This window comes from Branchiostoma floridae, chromosome 14, assembly GCF_000003815.2.
Source record: "Branchiostoma floridae strain S238N-H82 chromosome 14, Bfl_VNyyK, whole genome shotgun sequence".
Classification (NCBI taxonomy): Eukaryota; Metazoa; Chordata; class Leptocardii; order Amphioxiformes; family Branchiostomatidae; genus Branchiostoma; species Branchiostoma floridae.
Window position 1 is genome coordinate 8,075,426 of NC_049992.1, and position 20,054 is coordinate 8,095,479.

At 40.0% G+C, this 20,054-nt stretch overlaps 2 protein-coding genes across 2 annotated transcripts in view; one reads left to right on the top strand and one right to left on the bottom strand.

Annotated features, from left to right (window-relative positions):
- Positions 1-18,527, bottom strand: part of LOC118430516 (prolyl 3-hydroxylase 1-like) — a gene marked incomplete at its 5' end in the record, with an annotated part of 30,974 nt that extends 12,447 nt beyond the window's left edge. Inside the window, 2 exon segments of the mRNA XM_035841429.1 lie at positions 17,129-17,254; positions 18,353-18,527. Of these exon segments, the coding sequence (XP_035697322.1) occupies positions 17,129-17,254; positions 18,353-18,527 (301 nt within the window).
- LOC118430519 (angiopoietin-related protein 7-like) lies at positions 1,204-17,120 on the top strand. The gene is made up of 6 exons (XM_035841431.1): positions 1,204-1,538; positions 7,146-7,926; positions 14,731-14,843; positions 15,275-15,350; positions 15,635-15,746; positions 16,204-17,120. Exons 2-6 carry the CDS (start codon positions 7,726-7,728, stop codon positions 16,893-16,895), a joined length of 1,194 nt encoding a protein of 397 aa, XP_035697324.1. The 5' UTR covers positions 1,204-1,538; positions 7,146-7,725; the 3' UTR covers positions 16,896-17,120.
- Positions 18,528-20,054: the final 1,527 nt, after the last annotated feature.

Genomic DNA, 20,054 nt, shown 5'->3' on the forward strand with positions numbered 1-20,054 from the left:
GAGACAATTATTCATTTTTCCTGTAATCAATGAGTTCTTTCAAAGCAAAAATGATTTTCGAGCCTTTTGCAGTGGTCTTCAAATATTTCAAACACAAGAGTACATTTGCAATCCACATGAACCTTTTCACAAAGCAAAAATCTTTTTATAATTCATTTTACCCCATTGACCTATAACATACAACTGACCCGGAAGTATGATTATTGTAAATCCATTTCATATTATAGTCGGTAATTGTAGCAGAAAGCTTTTGATTTTAGCAGTGTGAACAAGGTTCTAGCTGGCCTCAGCACAGCGATGATGAGATTTTAGCGGTTGAATAGTGACCAGTAAAGTTGCTAAAATTAAATTAAACCTAACAAGTCAAGGAGAACAGTCACTGTTACAGTAATAGATTATTAAGATTGGGCTAAACTAATGGGTGAGTTATTTAACGTTCAAGCTAAAGTATTTGGCACCAAAACTGCATTGGTTATGGGCTGTCTCCAGGACCCATCCTTTGGGCCATGGCCTAGAACGGAAATTTACTTGTTGGGACAGAAAATAATTTTACTCCATCCGTACCAGAAATGACATGAAACTGTTGAAAATGTTTTCATATGCATACAATGATATATTTTACCAGGAAAATCAGGAACATTGGCACCCAAACAATGAGTTCAACAAAAAAAAATTCGAAGATGGAGACAGCCCTATCATATAGGGTTAGGCAGTAGAGAGAAGGTCGATATGATGGTAGCATAATGGGCATCTATATGCAGTATCTATATAACGCTATAAACTTAACCGGTGATACACACCAAATCCTATAAAACTGCCTCATCGGAAATGGACTCGATAGTCTCGTAAGAGCTGCTTTTAAAGCATAACAAATTTTCATTAGTCATAAAATTGCCAATGATTCACTTCCATCATCTGACTGCCATGAAGTAAAGTTTATTCAGACCACGCTATCTCCCAATCAAAGTAGGTTCTAAATATTGGAATAAAAACAATTCCATTTGCGTTTGGTACAACAAACCCGATTGAATTTCTTTCTTTTATTTTAAAGGAGGATTTTATAATACTCATATAACAGCCACTGGTTCATAAACAAAATTTGAAAGTCAAGCTTATTTTGGAACTTCACCCCCCCCCCCCCATATTGCATCACAATGGTATCACCCATATGCAATTGTAATGAAGTAGAAGAGCGGAAGGCTCCATTGTAATTCCTGCTCCGGGGGAGTTGGTGACGTGGGGCTGATTGAAGCACGGGGATGAACGAGGTCGGGACTGATCCAAGAGAGGACGGAGGCAGCCGTCCATTCGTTACAAGCTTCTGGCACAGGCAGCAAGGCTAGCTAGATTGGACGGTCTTTCTAACTGATGTGGGCGCCGCTCACTGATTGACTGAGGGAATTCTTCTCTAATCTCCGGTAGAGTTTCTTGAGAATATTGCTTTCTCAAGGAAATTGCTTTTCCTCAGCAGCAGTTTCTCAAAGTCAAGACGTCTGAGCAGCAAGGGAGTCGAACGTAGGAACAACATTTGAGCAGAGGTATGTGAGATTTTTTCCCTGCTTTTAGATTATTCCAAATTGGACCTTATCAGAAAAGGGATGCACACATAACCACACAATTTTACATTTGAAATATATAATTATTATGTCACTTTAGAATTTCTTAAAATGTTGGTGTTTCAACAGTTTCTCTGGACATCAAACAAATTTTAAAGTAACAGCTTTCCTAGGTAGGCAGTACTATTATAATTTCAGCTTACTAAATCAACACAGCAGCAACAAAGGAATATCCTAGGTACTGTGAAAGTAAGGCTATGCCTGCTCCCATACAGACTAGACAGTATGTGGAAGCATACATGCATGTTTTCTAAAAGTGAGGAGGATGGTACCCAGGCTAACAAAAGAATAGTTTCCTTTCAAGCTGTGAGAAGATCTGGGTGCATCATTAAGCCTCTTTCTTTTTTGAACAAAGGATACAAAAGGAAGGGAAATTACCTTTCCATGGCACTGTGGTATGAATAGGTGATTAACGGTTCATCATTAGAACATTGATTGGAAGGAAATCAAAACATCCTGTGCTTGTTGAGTAATGAGACGTGCTCTGTGTTTCGGTTGTAATTACTGTGACCGTTGTGGAAATGAAGGCAAGAAGGGTTCGTGAAAAAAGGAAATGAGAAAACAGTCCCTGAGGCCATCTTTTGCTCTGGTAAGGAAGATAATTTTTCCAATACAGAGCATTCGATTTTGTGTTACTGGACGGGGTGGTAACCTAGATAATGTCATACCTGGGCCGCAAAAACGTTTCATACAGGTGTTCCGGACCGTGTGATAACTTTCGGTATCACCCGGGGTTCTAAGTTGTATCACACAGGCTTCCTTCGAGTAAATCGAACTATTTCTAAAGGGTCGAATACGGCACGGTTGACAATTCGAATACAGGATTCGGACGTTAGAATTGCTGTTGTTACAATCTTTTCTTCGAGGACACAAAATTTTCTCAACTTCTGGTGCATTTTGCATTAAAACATGTGTTTTCTAGGGTGGGTATGACATAAATAGAATACAACACAGTATATTCTGTATCTCCCTCGATCCCAGCCCTCCGGCGGTACAGATCACCCTCCGGCCCGATACGACCCATGGTCCAGTGATCTGACCCATGGTCGGGCTGGTACCTTGGGTGATAAGGAATACACCGTGTTGTATTCTCCATGTATATGAATATACAACATAAACCTCTTCTGCATTAAAGAAGAAGTCATCTAAAACGCAGGTATCAAATGTAACCATTAAACCAAATCCTTTAAACAACACGGAGTACGACAATATGGTAACAGCCACTTTAACGCAGCAACCTAAGCCGGTAACAGGGTTTTAATTAGACCAATAGCACACACCCTCATCTCAAATGGCCCGAAACAAATACAAGGCATTCATCATCGATGTAATGTGTGGGCTCAGATGGAAGAGCAGCTCATGCTAACTGGCTTATTTGTCCCTCGTTAGAGGAAACCATCTCATTACCCATTTGTGTGGGATCAATTAGCGGAAGACGCATGGGTTCATGGAGTGATCGGTCCTGTCTCAATTACAGCCTTGCCGATTCTGATAGGGGTAAATATGAGTGTTGGAATACTACTGTTGGCTGCCACACTTTCAGCAAGTCAGGTGCCAAAAATCATATAATTTTGCTGACCTTAAATTTTCAATCCTATTTGTTATCTTTCTTAATTTGTTAACAATCATATTCGAATAGTTAGATTCTTTCAACATACTAAATTGCCTGTACATGTACTACGCATTTCATCAATATGACATGAAATTTTTCAAATTGGGTTTCCTGAAGCAGTGTCTTTTAGAAAGTCTATTGAAAACAAAAAGCAATATGCATCATGAGATGGAACAAAATGCAGCACAGGTGCCATAGAGTCAATATATCAAGCTGGTTAACATTAAATGTTCAACTTTTCACATGCAAACAAAGGCAGCAAAAGTGTACATTACTATAGGAAAGTGTACATTATTAGGAAAGTATTCATAATTTGATAAACAAGGACTGTCTTCGACTGTTGCTGCCAAAATATGAAAAGTGGAAATGCAAGAACGAAGAAGCAAAATTAGTGTGGCCATTGTAAGGGAATTTTACGACCATAAAGCTGTTTTTGCAGAATCGGCAAACCTATCAAGCGGACCACGGAGGTCAAATAAAGTGCAGCATGTTTTAAACATTGAGTCGATAATTGCCACCAGATTAAAGGCTTCTGTCTTCTCACTTATTCATTACGGTGTCATTTATAAGGTGGATAAGCCGTGCATCCGGCAAAGGAAGCCTGATTGAGCCTGCTGATCATTAGTAGTGGATGAAGTGCACCAATGGGAATTGAAGTAGCGAGCCAGCAGTAATTGTGCATATATCATGATGTAGTTGCTAGCGACACTCTAGTCTTGGAGATAGCGCTAGGGTGGCTGAAGGAGAAAAAGTAGGACTACAGTTTTAAAGGAGTTCTGTATATGTCACAGCTGTTGACCAATCCCAGCTTTCCATTAGAATGGACTGTTTAACCAATAATCGAGTGGCTGCACTCGGTCAAATTTTGCATTTCTTAAGTTTTTGCCAAGTTTACATCATGTTTTGAGCACAGTGTTTATGACTATATGACACCAGTCTATAACAAAGAAACAGATTTAAGACAATTAGTAAAAAAATTTTCAAACACAATCTCTTACTTTGCCATTTATTCATCCGTTGTCGAGATCGAATTGTATTATTTTGAATGTTGTTTACCTGGATGTCTAACCTTCATAAACGTTTACTAAGTAGAAAACATTATTTTTAACCTACAAGGAGAAAGTACATGCAAAACTCTAATAGGAAACAAAATCTACCTGACCTGATATGACTTACACTTAAACAGTTACACCCTTTTCCAAGAAGCCCCTTAAACATTGCCTATCAAATATTCATGTAGAGCAACCATGCGTGTTCTTCATGGGGTTGGTTACATTACTCCATCTGTCATCCATGTCAACATCACTACCATATCAAATTCTAACCGTAGGCATCTCCAATTTCATACCTTGCTGGTTAGGATAAAGGGAAATCCTTTTCCCAAAATAGATTATGCTTTCGATGAAATTTTCATACGTAAAACACCAGTTACGGTATCCGTGAAGCCTTTTCCCAAAATAGATTATGCTTTCGATGAAACTTTCATATGTAAAACACCAGTTACGGTATCCGTGAAGCCTTTTCCCAAAATAGATTATGCTTTCGATGAAACTTTCATACGTAAAACACCAGTTACGGTATCTGTGAAGCCTTTTCCCAAAATAGATTATGCTTTCGATGAAACTTTCATATGTAAAACACCAGTTACGGTATCTGTGAAGCCTTTTCCCAAAATAGATTATGCTTTCAATGAAACTTTCATATGTAAAACACCAGTTACGGTATCCGTGAAGCCTTTTCCCAAAATAGATTATGCTTTCGATGAAACTTTCATAAGTAAAACATCAGTTACAATATCTGTGAAGCCTGAATGACCAGCCCGACAAAAAACAACTTGTTTCAAAGAATCTATCCACATAGTATGATTACTATCCACATAGCCATTGTTTTTAGTACCATGGACATGACCATGTATTCTTTCTTTGGTATAAAAAATTCTTCTTATTTCAAAGCATCCATATCTATGCACAGCTTTACTCTGATACATGCAAGTAATTGCCTCAGATATGGCCAGTCCCTTCTTTCTTTGCCATGTTTAGTCACTTTGCCATGAAAAGCCCTATTTGTTTAAAAGCATCTATTCAAAGTTTGGCTCAGATCCATTCTGGTTAGCAGAAATTGCTTCAGTACTAGGAACATGGCCAGGTCTTTCTTTATTGCCAAGTTTCCTTTTTTTAGTTGTCATGTTTCAAAGCATTCATCTATACACAGATTTGCTCTCAATTCACACAAGGCAGCAACAATAGCTTTAGAACCATGGACAGTACCATGTTTTTTTAAACTTTTGCTTTAAAAAAAATCTTGTTTGTTTCTTGGCTCTGGCCCACAAAGTTTGGCAGCAATTGTTTAAGACATGGCCAGGTCTTTTTTCCTCTCCATGTTTCAAATAATTCACCTATGCAAAGCTTGGGCCTAGCAAAATGCTGTGTTTTCAGTCACAGTCCTGGCAACAATAGGGTCAGTTGGTAGGGATTCTTTCTCTTTTATTTTAGATCTATAGAAGTGATCTGACAAAGACAGATTAGCACTGTAAAACTTAAATGCATTAGACACTGATATTCTAAATATCAAATTGTAATTATACAGATGAAATGCAAGGTTTTCAAGTCAAACCAGCAGTGACACACTTAACATGTTTGCAAATCATACTAAAAGGAACCTACTTCAGAAACTTACAATGGGATAAATTTTGCTGAGTTTACATTAAGACACGTGAGGAATAGGAAGAACCTGTACTGAGAAGATTGAATCCCTCCACTATATAACTTTACTACAACCCTCTTTGGCAGTAATGGTTCTTCCAAAGCATTGATGAAATCCCATAACAGTTCAGACTTGCAAAATTCAATCTAGTTTCCAATGACTTCCTGCACCCAGAGGAAATGGAAAGCAACATCCAATTCAGCACCATAGACATGCCCAGAGCTATGCTGTATTTGCTAAAGCTAAAGTTGCCATGCATCACATTGCAGGGTTCTAGCCAGCTTGAATTTTTTTCCGTCAGCCAATTCCCATTGTCGCGAAAACACTATTCCAGGAGTTAGAGAGACTGAACTGAGACCTTGAAAACGGATTTTAATGAGATTTAATATCGTATGTGAAAGGGCACCGCCACACATTGTCAACAATCATAAGTTACATAACAATAGCAAAATAAACAGTGTGTGGCTTTTACGGCCGTGGACAGTGTCCCCAAGCCGCCTGTAGCTTCCACCAAGGAGCTTTTATCAGATTTTTGTCCGTCAAGGTTGACGGATTGGTTTTGAAATTTTTCCGCCACACGCAGCAAATTTCTGTCAACTGACGGAAAAACGGACGCTGGCTAGAGCCCTGATCACATTATGATTCGTAGGCCTGGCACCCATCTCAGTGTTTAAGCCCTGGGGTCACACATATATATATATATTGTCACTACAGCAGGGGGCCAGTCCACTGGTAGTGAAGTGTGTTTAGCTTCCATACTCTTCCTCTTTGCAGAGAAAGAAGTATGTACCATTTTTAAGAGTCTTTGGTATGACCCGGCTACAACATCCAGTCTTCCTTGGTGGTCTCCCATCCAAGTACTGTCTGGACTGCATGTTGCTTAACTTCTGAGATCAATGGATCGGGTGTACCAACGAGCCACTGCTGTATTTGTTAGGTTGTTGAACCTAGGCTGGACAAGAAAGTACTTTTTAATCCATGAGAAAAGACAGCATGCCCTTTCCTATAAAGACTCCAGGACACTTTTATTGCAGGGATCATGAACGTACTTGAAATATGCCTGCACCACAATATCCTCAGTTTAAGCTGTCCTCAGATCTGTTTTATTGCTTACGCAAATATCAATATATAGATCATTGCATTGCATCCTGCAGATACGCATGCACTACACTCCCCTTCTGTTCTCAGTGTGATTGATGTGTTTTTCCATACAGGCGGAACGCTTCATCGGCCGCCGCCACATCCTGACACGCTCCCTAACTGATGAATGAATGGGCCCAGTAATCGCTGGAGCACCAGAACAGATCATTATCCCTATTGGAGAACGTTTCCACAGACTGCTCTGCAAAATTGCGATTTGAAAGGGGAAAGATTCCATGAAGTCTCATCTTCCAGGGACCACAATGTGGTGAGCTCTAATGCACAAAAGGATCAACAAGACAGTGGGAAGAGCTGTTCAAAGGAAAGAAGACAATCTTGTTTTCTTCTTCAACGGCACTGCCACAAAGAAATGCAGAAACAACTTGCCTGACAGAGAAATGCAATGGTGAGTGTGAGCAACTGTTCCAAGGAATGTGGACCCTTCTAGCCATCTTCAAGACACCAAATTCAAGACACGATTCAAGCAGCAGGACTATACAAGCAGCTCGCATTTCCCTGTCCTGAGCAGCAAGACTAACGTCTACAGTATAACATTGAGGAAACAGTAGAAAAACAAGAGCAGTTGAAATACAGTCTCCACCACATGGAAAACCAGCAAAGCTGTGAGTTGTTGTGAGACTTTTTGATAAAAACATGGCGATGTTGTTTGGGACCAGCATCTTGCTGACTACCCTGACTGTGATGCACTGTCTGCCATGTGTCACCCCGGCCAGGGTGTCTTTAGAAGATCTCAGGAGGGTCATCAAGGAGGTGAAGAAGCTAGAGTCCCGTGCTGACAATAACTCTGTACAGATACAGAAGCTGTTTAACTCTTACACTGGGGACACAAGAAAGGTAAGTTTTGTAGCTTATAGCTTCGTTAACGTTTGGTTAGACATACACAAAAAAAAACAGTGAAGTTTTATTGACTGTTGTTTTGAACCTAACAAAAGTGTGGTGGGTTCTTTAAGTTTGACGTGCTTGATGTTTATATAAATATTCTCCCTCTTTTCAAAAACAGGGAGAATGACTCTAGTAGCAGGAGCTACGTACTTGGTTTCATATGAGTAGAGTAAAGAAATAGATCTAGATGCAATAGCCAGAATGTTGTGCATTTCCTAAGGGCACAACATTGTGGCCTGCTAGGGTTTTACAACTAAACCACAACTTAGACCACTTTGCCACCTTAAAACACATAAAAAAGAAATCCCTCCACTTCCTAACTTAACGACTTTTCTCTTGGCAGCTATAGTTTAAAATGAAATTGATTTAATTAATAAAGAAAGAAAAACTATCAAATAGCTGGAGAATAAAGAATATTTCAAGTGAATCTTCTCTAAGCATGCTCCCAGAGAAGGTTTAACAATTTTTTATTATTAGTGAAATAGGATGTTTGTAAAATGACATGTTTCAGTCTATAAAAGCATTGGAATGATGGTAAATGATGAGAGGTTGCATGCTGTTGCTAGTGTGTTCAACTGATAACAACTTTACAGGTACATTTGTGTGCAGTCAAACGTACAATACATGTTGCAACAGACACTTCCTTCCCAAATGATATCCCTTTATCACACAACCGATGCCTAAGGGTCAAAAGTATAAAATTTGCACGTAAATGTTCCATAGTTTACTGTTATTGTTCTGCCTGAATGGCTCTATAACTGATGCTTCATTGTAAAGGGGAGCAAATCAATAATGAAGCTACTGAAGTTTCAGTGAATAATTCAGCTGCAAGAAATGATGAGGTGTTGTTCTGAATTCTCTATGCAATATACGATGCCCTCAGAATTTTCCAAGTACAGTTTAAGATATCGACTTTTTTGGTCTGCAACAGATCCTACAATCAGACCTTTAATTAATTGTACTGAATATCATTACCAGGTTGTATATCAAATTAGCATCCACTTGCTACAGATAGCTCAATATAACGTTTTGTAGATTTATCCATCAAAACTTTTTTGTTTGGCAATCCAGATTCTGTGCTTTTTTCTATGGATGAGACGATAAAGTAAAATTGGAGTACCTTTTGCTGCTGAGGTTTTTTTGATAGATTCTTCATAAGGATTTGGTTATTTTCTATAACTAGAAGGCATAGCTAGGTTATTGATCCATTCCAACATTATTGTGCCTTATCTACAATGCAATAATACCTGGCTCTTCTCCAAAGCCCTCACCATTGACTGTGCTGCTGCTATTCAGACAGTACATCAAAGCACTTTGGAGCAGTTTAGTGATACAAAACAGTTGGCATACCTTATTGATTGGGTTACAAATAACAGATAAAGAGGGGAAAACTGAAGGGGGTCCTAAATTGCAGGTAATTCAGAGGTAATTACAAGGATTTCTTTTGACAAGTCAACAGAAATATTGGGAGCCGATTTACGAGGTAACGAGACACTTGTCAAACTGTGCAAAGAGTCTTGAATAAAAGTATTGGGCCATAGGGTATTTGGATGACAAAATCGAGAAAAGTTCTCCTCAGGGTTGTAGCCAGCCTGAAATCATTTCCTGTCCCCTTGATTTTAAATCCTGTAGGCGCAATGTTCCTAGGGGGATCCGGGGGCATACTCCCCAGAAAATGTTGAAATCTAGCCCCTTTGAAACACCTATTTCCTGCATATTGAGCTGTAAATTTTGCTGAGAGCTGTTCAACGGCATCTGGTGAAAAATTACACAAGGGAGACAGTAGTTTGCTAGTAACTGATACTGAACCCCCTCTAGTATATATCAAATCCCTCAGAAATGTGATGGTCAGGATTTCCCATTGATTAAGACCTATCTATGTGTTCACCATGTTCTAATCAATTTTGTCGACAGCAGACTTACTTAACCCAAAGTATTTAATTTTCTAGAACTTATTGAAAGGGCTTCTGTGAAAGAAAACCTGTAAAAACTATGACATGCCTGTACGTCTAAATGCGTATTCAATTCACTGCTAAAGACAATGTTGACGAATGTTGAGAAATAGAGGCATTCTGTATATCTTACAGAAAACATTTCTTACTTCATAAAAAGACCTTTAAGTATTGTGTGAAAAATTCACATGTTCCCATTGAACGTAGAAGAAGATGAAAGATATTGTTTTAACCATAATTATTCTATAAATCTATTAAGCTTCTCAGTAATTTTATTTTGCAGTAGGCCCTAGGGGGTTACAGGAGGCTTTTGCGGTGTCTGAAGTTTGCCGTTAAAACAATCCTGTATTACAGCTACTGTATCAATACAAAATACATATTACTATTCACTGTGTTATGACTGCATTGGTAAAACGTCACCCAAAAAAACTTGAAAAATAAAATCACCACAACTAAGCTAGTTTCTAGAACAGAAGCTGCAGTTCTTGCTTGTCATGGTGGTCACAATTTTCACCGCAACAGCCGTACCACAGGCATGAATTTCACGTTGAGCCTGATTGATTTAAAAGGGCTATGATCGCATCTGCTAGGTCACCTAGTGCTGCTCCAACATGCAATTTTCCCCTTGGCTTGCATTCTGAATTCCCCAATTTCACCCTGAAGACATGTACATGTACAAGTGATGAAGTGAGAGAACAGTTCTTTTGGAATGATTGATTTGATCACCTGGGGAAGCTGAGCTTATGGAACATATAGAATCCACAACAGAGTTTGAAAAACCGATCTTAGAATTCTAAAGATCGCAAGCAAAACTCAGCCTGGTATTCCTATCTCCTCTATAGAACTGTAGTTGCCATATCCAGTACAAATTGCCCTGCCCTGCCCTCCACCTGGAAAATAGGGTTCTTTGAAAGGGCCCCAGTAGATAAATCCAGATGGATACCAGGCCAGGTAAGAATATAGACATTGTCAACTAAAATCACAATTTAGCTTTTATCAGTGTACTACATTTTGTATATGTGTATAAAGCTTCCAGGTCGTAGAAGCGAGAATTAGCAACAAAAGAAAAGTATTTCATACCCTCCATACTAGACCTGACAAAATCACATATACAATTTCGACCTCTGCTCTTTCAGTCTTTCTGGACAACGAGCTCTGTAAATATTTTGACTACCTATCGTTTACAGCTTTGTGATGTGAAGAGTGAAATTGCTCAAGCCTTAACTGCCAATCATTAAGCTGCAGGGAACTGGAGAGGGTCTGTAAGCTGGCATTCTAAAATTTTATCTAATACATGTAGTATATGTGTAGCTAACATTGTACTAGGGCTGGGTATCGGTACAGCGTACCGGTACAAAACCGGTTTTTCTTATTGGACCGGTCCAGAAAAACCGGACCTGAAAAAATTAGGTGGACCGGATGTTGGACCGATTAGAAAATTACTGTAAATGCAGAAATATTTGCGGTGGATTAATATTCGCGGTTTTCGCGGCGGCCGCTTCACCGCGAAATTAAATCCACCGCGAATATTTCGTCTGCTGGCGCCGCCTAAGGTGCCCCTTTTCCGCTCCATGTACATACTACTACTGTCTTTGTCACTGTATAATGAAATGTTTGACATACTTACTTCGGTGAAGTCTTGACTGAAGACACACATGTAATTTTTTCATATCACCATGATACAAAGGTCGTACTACTGTATACTTTTACGTATTGAGAGGGTAGATACGATTAGATCAGTAACAGTGGCTCACGCAAGAACAAGTCAAAAGCACGGAAACTGTTCTATCCGTCTGTATAGGACCCTTACCGGGTAACCAGCAAGTGTTTTCCGACTGGCGGTTTGTAGAGGCGCCGGGTTTTACACGGCAGTTTGTGACTACAGTGCAGTGCTGAAAATGCATTGAATTTCGCGGGATGGCGCTACCGCGAAATTAAATCCACCGCGAAATGTCCATTTTGCCGCTACCGCGAAATTAAATCCCCGCGAAATTAAATGCATTTACAGTAACATATTATTTTATCAGGCATTCACACGTTTTGGCGCTTGCAGGTGGAAGAAAATAACAAAAGCGAAGTAGAATAGAGTTTATAGTAATTTCTACCAGGTTTTATAGCCAATCGTACAGGTGCAGCTAGCGTTGTAGGATTTTAAAGGGCCAATGTAAGTCTAATACTCCACCAAACAGATTTCTTTGTAGTGAAATGGACCATTCGTATGAGTCATACTGAATCAGGTCCAGGTTCAGGTCCGGACCTGGACCTGTTTCTATGGACCTGAACCGGACCTGGACGTGAATTTTCTGTACCGGTACCCAGCCCTACATTGTACTATTTTATGAAAAAGTTACACTCATTTGCTTGCTTTTCCAGTGTTCTGTAAACACGTCACAGGTATCTTGACCCTATACGATGATATCATTCAATAATTCCAACCAAACAAAATAGAGAAAGAAGAGCCAAACACGAAAGTAAGATGTGGATTTTAATTTATTTTCAGTGATGAGTGTTTTACGATTTGTGTCTGATATTTTCAGGCTTTTGTATCAATTTAGAAAGACATTGTTTTCATTGTAATTTCTGTGAACCTTTGCTTGTCGACACATTTTCCTCTCAGGCATTTTGTTCATGTAACACAGATGTACAATGTGTATATCAGCACCAAATCTCGAAACTTCATTTGCACTATCTGTAACGATTTCTCTTGAGAATGTGTTCACAAGAAAAGCCCATCTTGTTGATGGTACATGTAACTCACACGTAAGCACTAACACATGAGCCCACGGTCTTGACGAATGGACTGGGCATTAAAGAGGACTGCAGGCAATGAGTAAGGCTGGCATGACTGATGACTCCCAGCACACAGACGACGTTTCATCAAAAACTCTGGTGCAACTGTCTATTGCCCTAGTGTACTAAGTCTTGTGTATCATTACACGAATGTATCTGGTCAAGAGGAATGCAATTTTCCTTTGGCTAAAATTGATAGATACAAAGATGTCGTCCGTCAGATCAGGTTTGCGTACCGCTGGCCTTAGCCCAGAGCAACCTCACCCTGTCAGATCTCTCCCGCTCTCTGGACCTGATTCGTCCATAAAAACACTTATTTTCCGCTGAGTTGAGACTTAACTTCACGACCCTGGAGTTTGTTGCCAATTCCTGCTGGGCACGATAAATCTTTAGAACCCCCTCGTGCGATAATGGGTCGATAAACGGCACCTTCTGGGCGCGGGATCAGGTGTGAGTCCACACTTAGCCATGGATCAACTTGCATTATGTATTCATCAATGTCTAGAGCGTGTATATATCAATATACGGTCTTTACCACATCAATAAGCCACAGCCATTTCGACTAAGCTGGGGTAGTCTTGTAGCTGTTATCTCGACTAGCAAATGGCGTTTTTTACTGCCGGACAACGACAATCTGCCAGTAAAGCATGATTGGCTTGGGAAGTAAGCCCATAAAAACTTCACTGACGTGGGAAAAGTTACAAGGCAATGGCAGGAGGGTCGAGGCTGCGCAGTTGAGGAAGCAACAATAACTGGTCATTGCTCCGTGTAATCAGCATTTCTGCTCGATAAAGCAGGGGCGTAAAACAGTAGTGGCTGCTCAAACTGTACAGCGTAATTGCACAATTCTGATGGTGAAAGCAATAAAAAACTAGCGATTAGACTCAATGAAAGTCTTTTGCTATTTCTTCCAGTGTTTTTACCAGGATTTTTTTCACAGCTTACGGGCATCTTACGAGGGGCGTTCAATAAGTAATAATTCTGACTCATTTCCCATAGCAGGAGATTTATGAAACTTGGCACAGATATTAGTCTTTCTCTTCATAGGAACCACCCAGAGTTATGCATTTCTCCCATCGTTTGATGCAGCTCTGGACACCGTTTTTGTAGGACACCCCAGGTTGGTCCTCCAACAGATGCCTCATCAATGGCAGAAGAGGAACGACCAGGTCTGGGAGCTGTTTCCACAGACTTCCGGCCATGTTTGAATTCAGGATTCCAGCGTTTTACAATGTCATATGATGGGGCATCATCACCATAAGTTTCTTTTATTTCGTCAAAAGTCTCCTTTGGTGTGCGTCCTTTCAAATACAAAAACCGTATCACTGCGCGACACTCAACTGGCTCCATTTCACACCTGGTCCATTTCTCAGTTCAAACACCAGTAAATCAGAAACCACAATTAGTTCAGAGCTCTTTTTTGCAACATAAACTATAGAGATATAAATCATTACACATGCAAAATTTCATTTAGATCGAACAACTGGATGTGGGTCAGAGTTATTACTTATTGAACTCCCCTCGTAGTGCAGCACAACATGTGTTTAGCTGTAGGCATGAGCACTGGGGGGTCTGGGATCCTACTCCTGAAAATTTGTAAACCTACATGTATAACCCTCAGAAACACTATTTTTGGGGCCAAATTTACCGAAATAAAACCAACATGTTTACCTTTGTTACAAAAGAACAGAAACACAGCTGGTTGAAACACAGCTTAGGAGCACAAATCACAGCATAGGGGTCCAAATCACAGAATAGGGGATCCAAGTCACAGCATAGGAGCCCACTAACACACTATGTTTCATTTTCACCATAGTTGGCTAGTTTGTTTTAAAGCAGGATAAATCAAAAACCAACTACTGCATAAATACTTTTCATAATGGACAAATCCTCTTAGATTCAGATTACAGGTAATATAAACAAGGTTGCCTGCAACTTATGATTGCTTCCAGTGCTACATAATGTATCTAACAGACCCTTTCATTAGGAACAAATCTTTTTTTGTGCGTTGCAGAGCCCCTCCATGTCCCCTCAGACCATCCAGAAAATGGTGAGCCAGAACATCAACCAGAGTAACATCATCGGCGCTCTACAGGATCAGATGGCAGCTGACAGGCAGAACACTAAGTAAGCTCAACACGTTCATTCACGAATCTGCGTGATCGTTGATCTGTGCTGGTAGTTAACATACATTGTAGTACACACATGTCAACACAAAACTGGATCAAAATTTTGACTGCGGCCTTTTGTAGAATTGAAGTATCCGTGGCCTTACAGACATGTGACGTTGACAATTGGTCTAATCATCCGTGTTTTCAGTCTAAGACATATACCACAAAAAAGGAATTGTGTTCTCTTTAAAAAGGCTTTGACTTACAGGTGTGTAGTAATTCATCATAATTCACAAAAATCAAGTAAAGGTTTGCCCAAACTACTTAAAAGAATTGATTAGAAGCTGGCAGATTTGTTTTTATACCCTAACATTTTTTATCAACTATAGCACCAAAAATTCTGTTGTCTACATTGACTCCAATGCCCCCCCCCCCTTTTTTTTACAGGGATTCACTTGACAAGTTGTCAGTACAGAGCTCTGACCTGGAGAGATACGTCTATGAACAGACACTCCTCATCAAGGTACATTTGCATTCTATTTATACCACCTACAATTATACTCAGACTATTCTTGACCCCATTTAAGACCAGACATACAAATTTTAGCCTTAATCAGGTTGTTACAGAGCATTCTCATACAACTCACATTATCAATAAAACGGGAAGGAACTGACTGCCATGATGGTCTATTTGTATAGGACACCATCATGGCAGTCGGTAGCCATTCTGTAGCAACCTGATTCAAGTGTGAACAGCATCTATGTGTTTTATTGGTAAGTAACAAGCACACAATCTTTCCATCCCAGGACAAGACAAGACGGCTGGAGACCAGAAATGCACGACTGGAGAACACCCTGCTGTTCTTACAGCAACGTGTAGAAAACATCAGCGTCAAGAACGAGTTTGGAGATGTGCGAGGTAAGAAGCATTCTGCATTAAAGTTTCTGAAGGGAATGAAGCCTCTTGTGATTGTTGTTTGCTTGTTCCCAGAGGTCTGCCAAGTCCTACACTTCTTTCTGTTATCTTGGTAAACCTCAGGAAAGGAAAAAAGGAATTCTTTTCCATTTTGTCGGATAATGGAAAGACCCATTATTTTGCTTGTCATTAGCAACAAGATTCTGTCAAATGACGGGGCTGTTCCGTATACAGATGTGATTTAATGTCTATTGTGGAAACAAGGGTCTCCAACATTCTCTTAGCAAAAGATGCTCGCTACATAGCTTTGCAATTCTATATCCCATTTACATGGTGTAACACTTGCGAAAGTTACCAAGTATTCCAAAAGCATGAAACAAAATGTCAAACTTTTTGCAGTGTCCTCATGCACTATATTCATTAATCTTACCCATTTATGATCAAATTTTTCCTCCTGTAGATCGAGTAAAAGACTGTTCCTCCCTCTACAAGAGAGGTTATACCCTGAACACTGTCTACATGATACCAGCCTACACAGGCCCCTTTGTAATGTACACCATGCCTTCCTTCAACACATACTGTGACATGCAAACCGACGGCGGGGGCTGGACAGTCATCCAGCGTCGTGTGAACGGTTCCATCAACTTTGACCGCAACTGGACGGACTACAAGTGGGGTTTCGGCGACAAGTTCGGGGAGTACTGGCTCGGGAACGAGAACATCTATCGTATCACCAACGAGCGGCCGAACAAACTGCGAGTCATGATCGAAGACTGGATGGGGATGAAGGCGTACGCGGAATATTCCACTTTTTCCATCTCCAGCGAGCGCGACGGTTACAGACTGTCCCTGGGAGAATATGCGGGGGGTCTTGCAGGGGACTCCATCAGGAATCAGTACAACAGTCAGAACTCTATGGCGTTCAGCACCAAGGACAGGGACAATGACAGTTCGCCGGAGTCGAGCTGCGCGCAGCGTCGTCGCGGAGGCTGGTGGTACAGCCAGTGCGGGTGGGCCAGTCTGAACGGACTGTATCGGGTCGGAGGTCAGTACCTGGGCCGTGCCAATGGAATCATCTGGTTCTCGTGGGGAGGGTCGTTCCGATATTCTATGAAGAAAGTCACCATGATGGTTCGACCAGCGGACTTCTAGATATCATGTCAACCTTCAACATATACCTATGGTTCTAAATGTGTTATATACCGTAGAACTGGTTATTTTTTTCTTAAAAAAAAACCCCATCTAATTAAGTGTTATTCCTTCCACCTTTAGTCACGTAAAAGTAGGAATGTACAATTTATTCAAATTTTATGTCTAGCGAGCCTGTGAATTGCACGGTATTAGTAGACTCACTAAGTAGATTTTATAATGGTAGGTATACTTACACTGGAAATACACGTACTGCAGATAGTGGAACATGTTGGCAAGTAGCTGCTCCACAAATCGTCCCTCAATGTGGGACATCCGTACGATGCAGTTCCGTCGACACAGCAAAAGTTCCACATAGCGATCTGTAAAAAACAAAAGACATGGACAGAAATATATGAGTAACCATGTATATTACTAAAAGGAGCAGTATCTTCACCACTGCTTTATGCTTGGTAACCTAACATTGGTGAAAAGACAAAAGATATCATAGACGGTTCAAATACTAGCTGTGATTTTAAAATCGTTATACACACTATATATTCCTAAGGTCTTACAGGAGCCAATCCAAACTTGACCAGTTTCATACAGTTGTATAAGCTAGTAATACACGTAGTATCTATTGCATGCTGAACCATATTGTATGTACATGTATGTAATAAGGTGATGTGCCAGCATCTTTTTAATCCACATGTAGCTCACAGTCACAATGGAAAGATTGTTTCAGGGAGGTGGTATACAGTGTTTCTTCAACTAAGTCAGAATTTAGTGGTTTACACTAAGCAGTACTTTATGAGCTGGATAAATTGTAGTATGGGTAGGTAGATTTGTGTGCCAAGCTGGACACCAACATGTACATGTACATGTCGATAACTAACATATATACATGTAGATGTGTGTGAGTTTGATGCTTCAATTATGTATGTTGAATTACATACAGTATGGTAAATTGTTGAAAGGTACTAGTGTCAAATGTGTATTGTAGAGGCAATAAAACAACTTGTGTGTGTGTGTCATGACATTGTGATGAAAAATACAGAAAATGTACAAAGATTGTCTAATCGTATGTGTATTCCAATCTAGAAAGGAGACAATAGTGCTGGTAGCTCCGATAATAGATATTTATATTCTACAGAAGACCTAGATTACGAGCCGAACTTCATTGTGTAGTAGAGCATTCGACTAGGAATCTAGAGGTTTTGAGTTCGATAATCGCCATGCCCCCAGCCTTGTGCTCTTGCCGTCTTGGGAAAGGCACTTTACAAGACCTTCACCCAAGTGTAAAACTGTGTACCTGATTTCAGTCTGGGAGGTTAAAGAATAAAGTACCTTTGCCTTTGGTCTGTACTGTGCATGTGTCACTGTTAATATAAGTTACTAACTTAAGTGCAGTGCCACATTGTCCTCATCTGTCCAAAGCAAATAGAAAAGAAAATGATAAAGAACGAAAATAAAAGACCTACCCGTGAGCGACAACCACAGGTCGTTTTTGTTGATCACCATGTTGTTTGGTCTTTCGCAGGAGGAACGACACTTGTCGTACTCTTCGTACCACAGTTCTAGCGCCTCCTCTAGGCTGTCTCTGGCATCTTCAAACTGGTTCATCAGATAATGGTCCATCCCATCCATGAACTTGTGCTACAAATATAAGATCAAGGACACATTACTTCATCTACAATGTATACCGCCATTTCAATTGTCTTCTAGAATATAAATTTGGCACAAAAAATCTTGGAAACTTGATTTCAGTCAATATATATCATATCTCCATGGACACTTCATCAAAATGCACTGTATCAAATATCATTGGAAAGCTTATTGAGTACAGTCCCATATATGTGTATTATGATTGCACATACCTGGGTTAAGGTATCGGACCGGAGTTTCTTTTACGATTTCGGAGGTTGGCGGGCAGCCTCAGGCTGAAGGGCTACAGTTCCGCTAGTAAACGTAGGACGCGAAACTTAATCAATATGGCGGAAAGCCGTTTACTGTCTCTTTCCGACAAACCTATTAGTACCGTCTGTTGCCTCTTTATTTTGGTTAGAATATGTAGTAAAATTTTAATTTTGGACCCGAAAACTATCATTTTTTAACACTTTTTTGATCGAAGCTGCTTGGAAAAAACGAATTTTCCCAGGATAACGGCCTACGTGGTAGAGAAGCTAAATTCTTCATGTTTGTGTAAAATGAAAATAAAAAAATTCCATGTGATAACTTTTTTGCAATCTCCGATGACGTCATTTCTTCGAAATCGCATGAAAAACGCCGCTATTTGGGTCATCAGGCGAAAAAAACGCATCACCGTTGCAGCGGACTAATACAAAAATGGTTTCGCTGGCCGACCAACTACTCCTCGCACAAAAACAATACAACCCACAGGCTTTTCAGAAAATACGGCATATCTATGCTCAGCTATAACGATCACCAAGCCATAGGGAGCAAAAGTTAGGGAGACAACAGCGCACTTCCGGCCTATTACACCACCCTTCCGCCAACTCCGGTCAGATTTGAACTCCGACCCGGAACCTTAAGCATCTGACGGCTCAGACAAAACGTACATGATTAGGTTGTGAAAGAAAGGTGCTGCAATTTTACTTGATCATATATGTCCATTGTTTTGTAATAGTCATAATGAAAAATGTGTTTACTACGGGAAAGCATGCATATTTTCCTTTAAGATGATACCTAATGTGTTATGATCTATCTTTTGTGCAATCAGCACGATGACTGATTCTGTGGTGGGTCAACTAAAAAGTGCCAAAATTTCTGTCATAAACTATGTTGGTAATAAGAAATCTTAACATTTTTTGTTTTAACATCCTCACACAGTCAGATCTTGTGTTTGACCTTTGAATGTACATGTAGGATTGTAACAAATAGACAAATCATTATCAATGGCAATAAATAAACCTTCCAATGACACAGAATGCTATAACAATTGTGCATGATATCAATGTACAGTCATAACTATGTTTATATTTGATCTCCTGGTTCAGCATTTTCCATTTCTGTGAACCAACATATTAATATATTGGTGTGGATCTAAATGATGTATTTGTAGCCAGGAATATGTTGAGCTGTGTGATAAAAAAAATCTGGGAAAAGCGCAAGAGGAAAGATGAAACTACAGTTGTTGGGAACTGATTTCAATTAGGTTCCAGA

Bases quoted from the DNA above. Each gene is read 5' to 3' on its own strand.
- LOC118430519 (XM_035841431.1), top strand. From the start codon at position 7,726: ATGGCGATGTTGTTTGGGACCAGCATCTTGCTGACTACCCTGACTGTG. The intron at 15,351-15,634 runs GTACATTTGCAT...TTTCCATCCCAG, and splicing joins AACAGACACTCCTCATCAAG to GACAAGACAAGACGGCTGGA. The intron at 15,747-16,203 runs GTAAGAAGCATT...TTCCTCCTGTAG, and splicing joins CGAGTTTGGAGATGTGCGAG to ATCGAGTAAAAGACTGTTCC.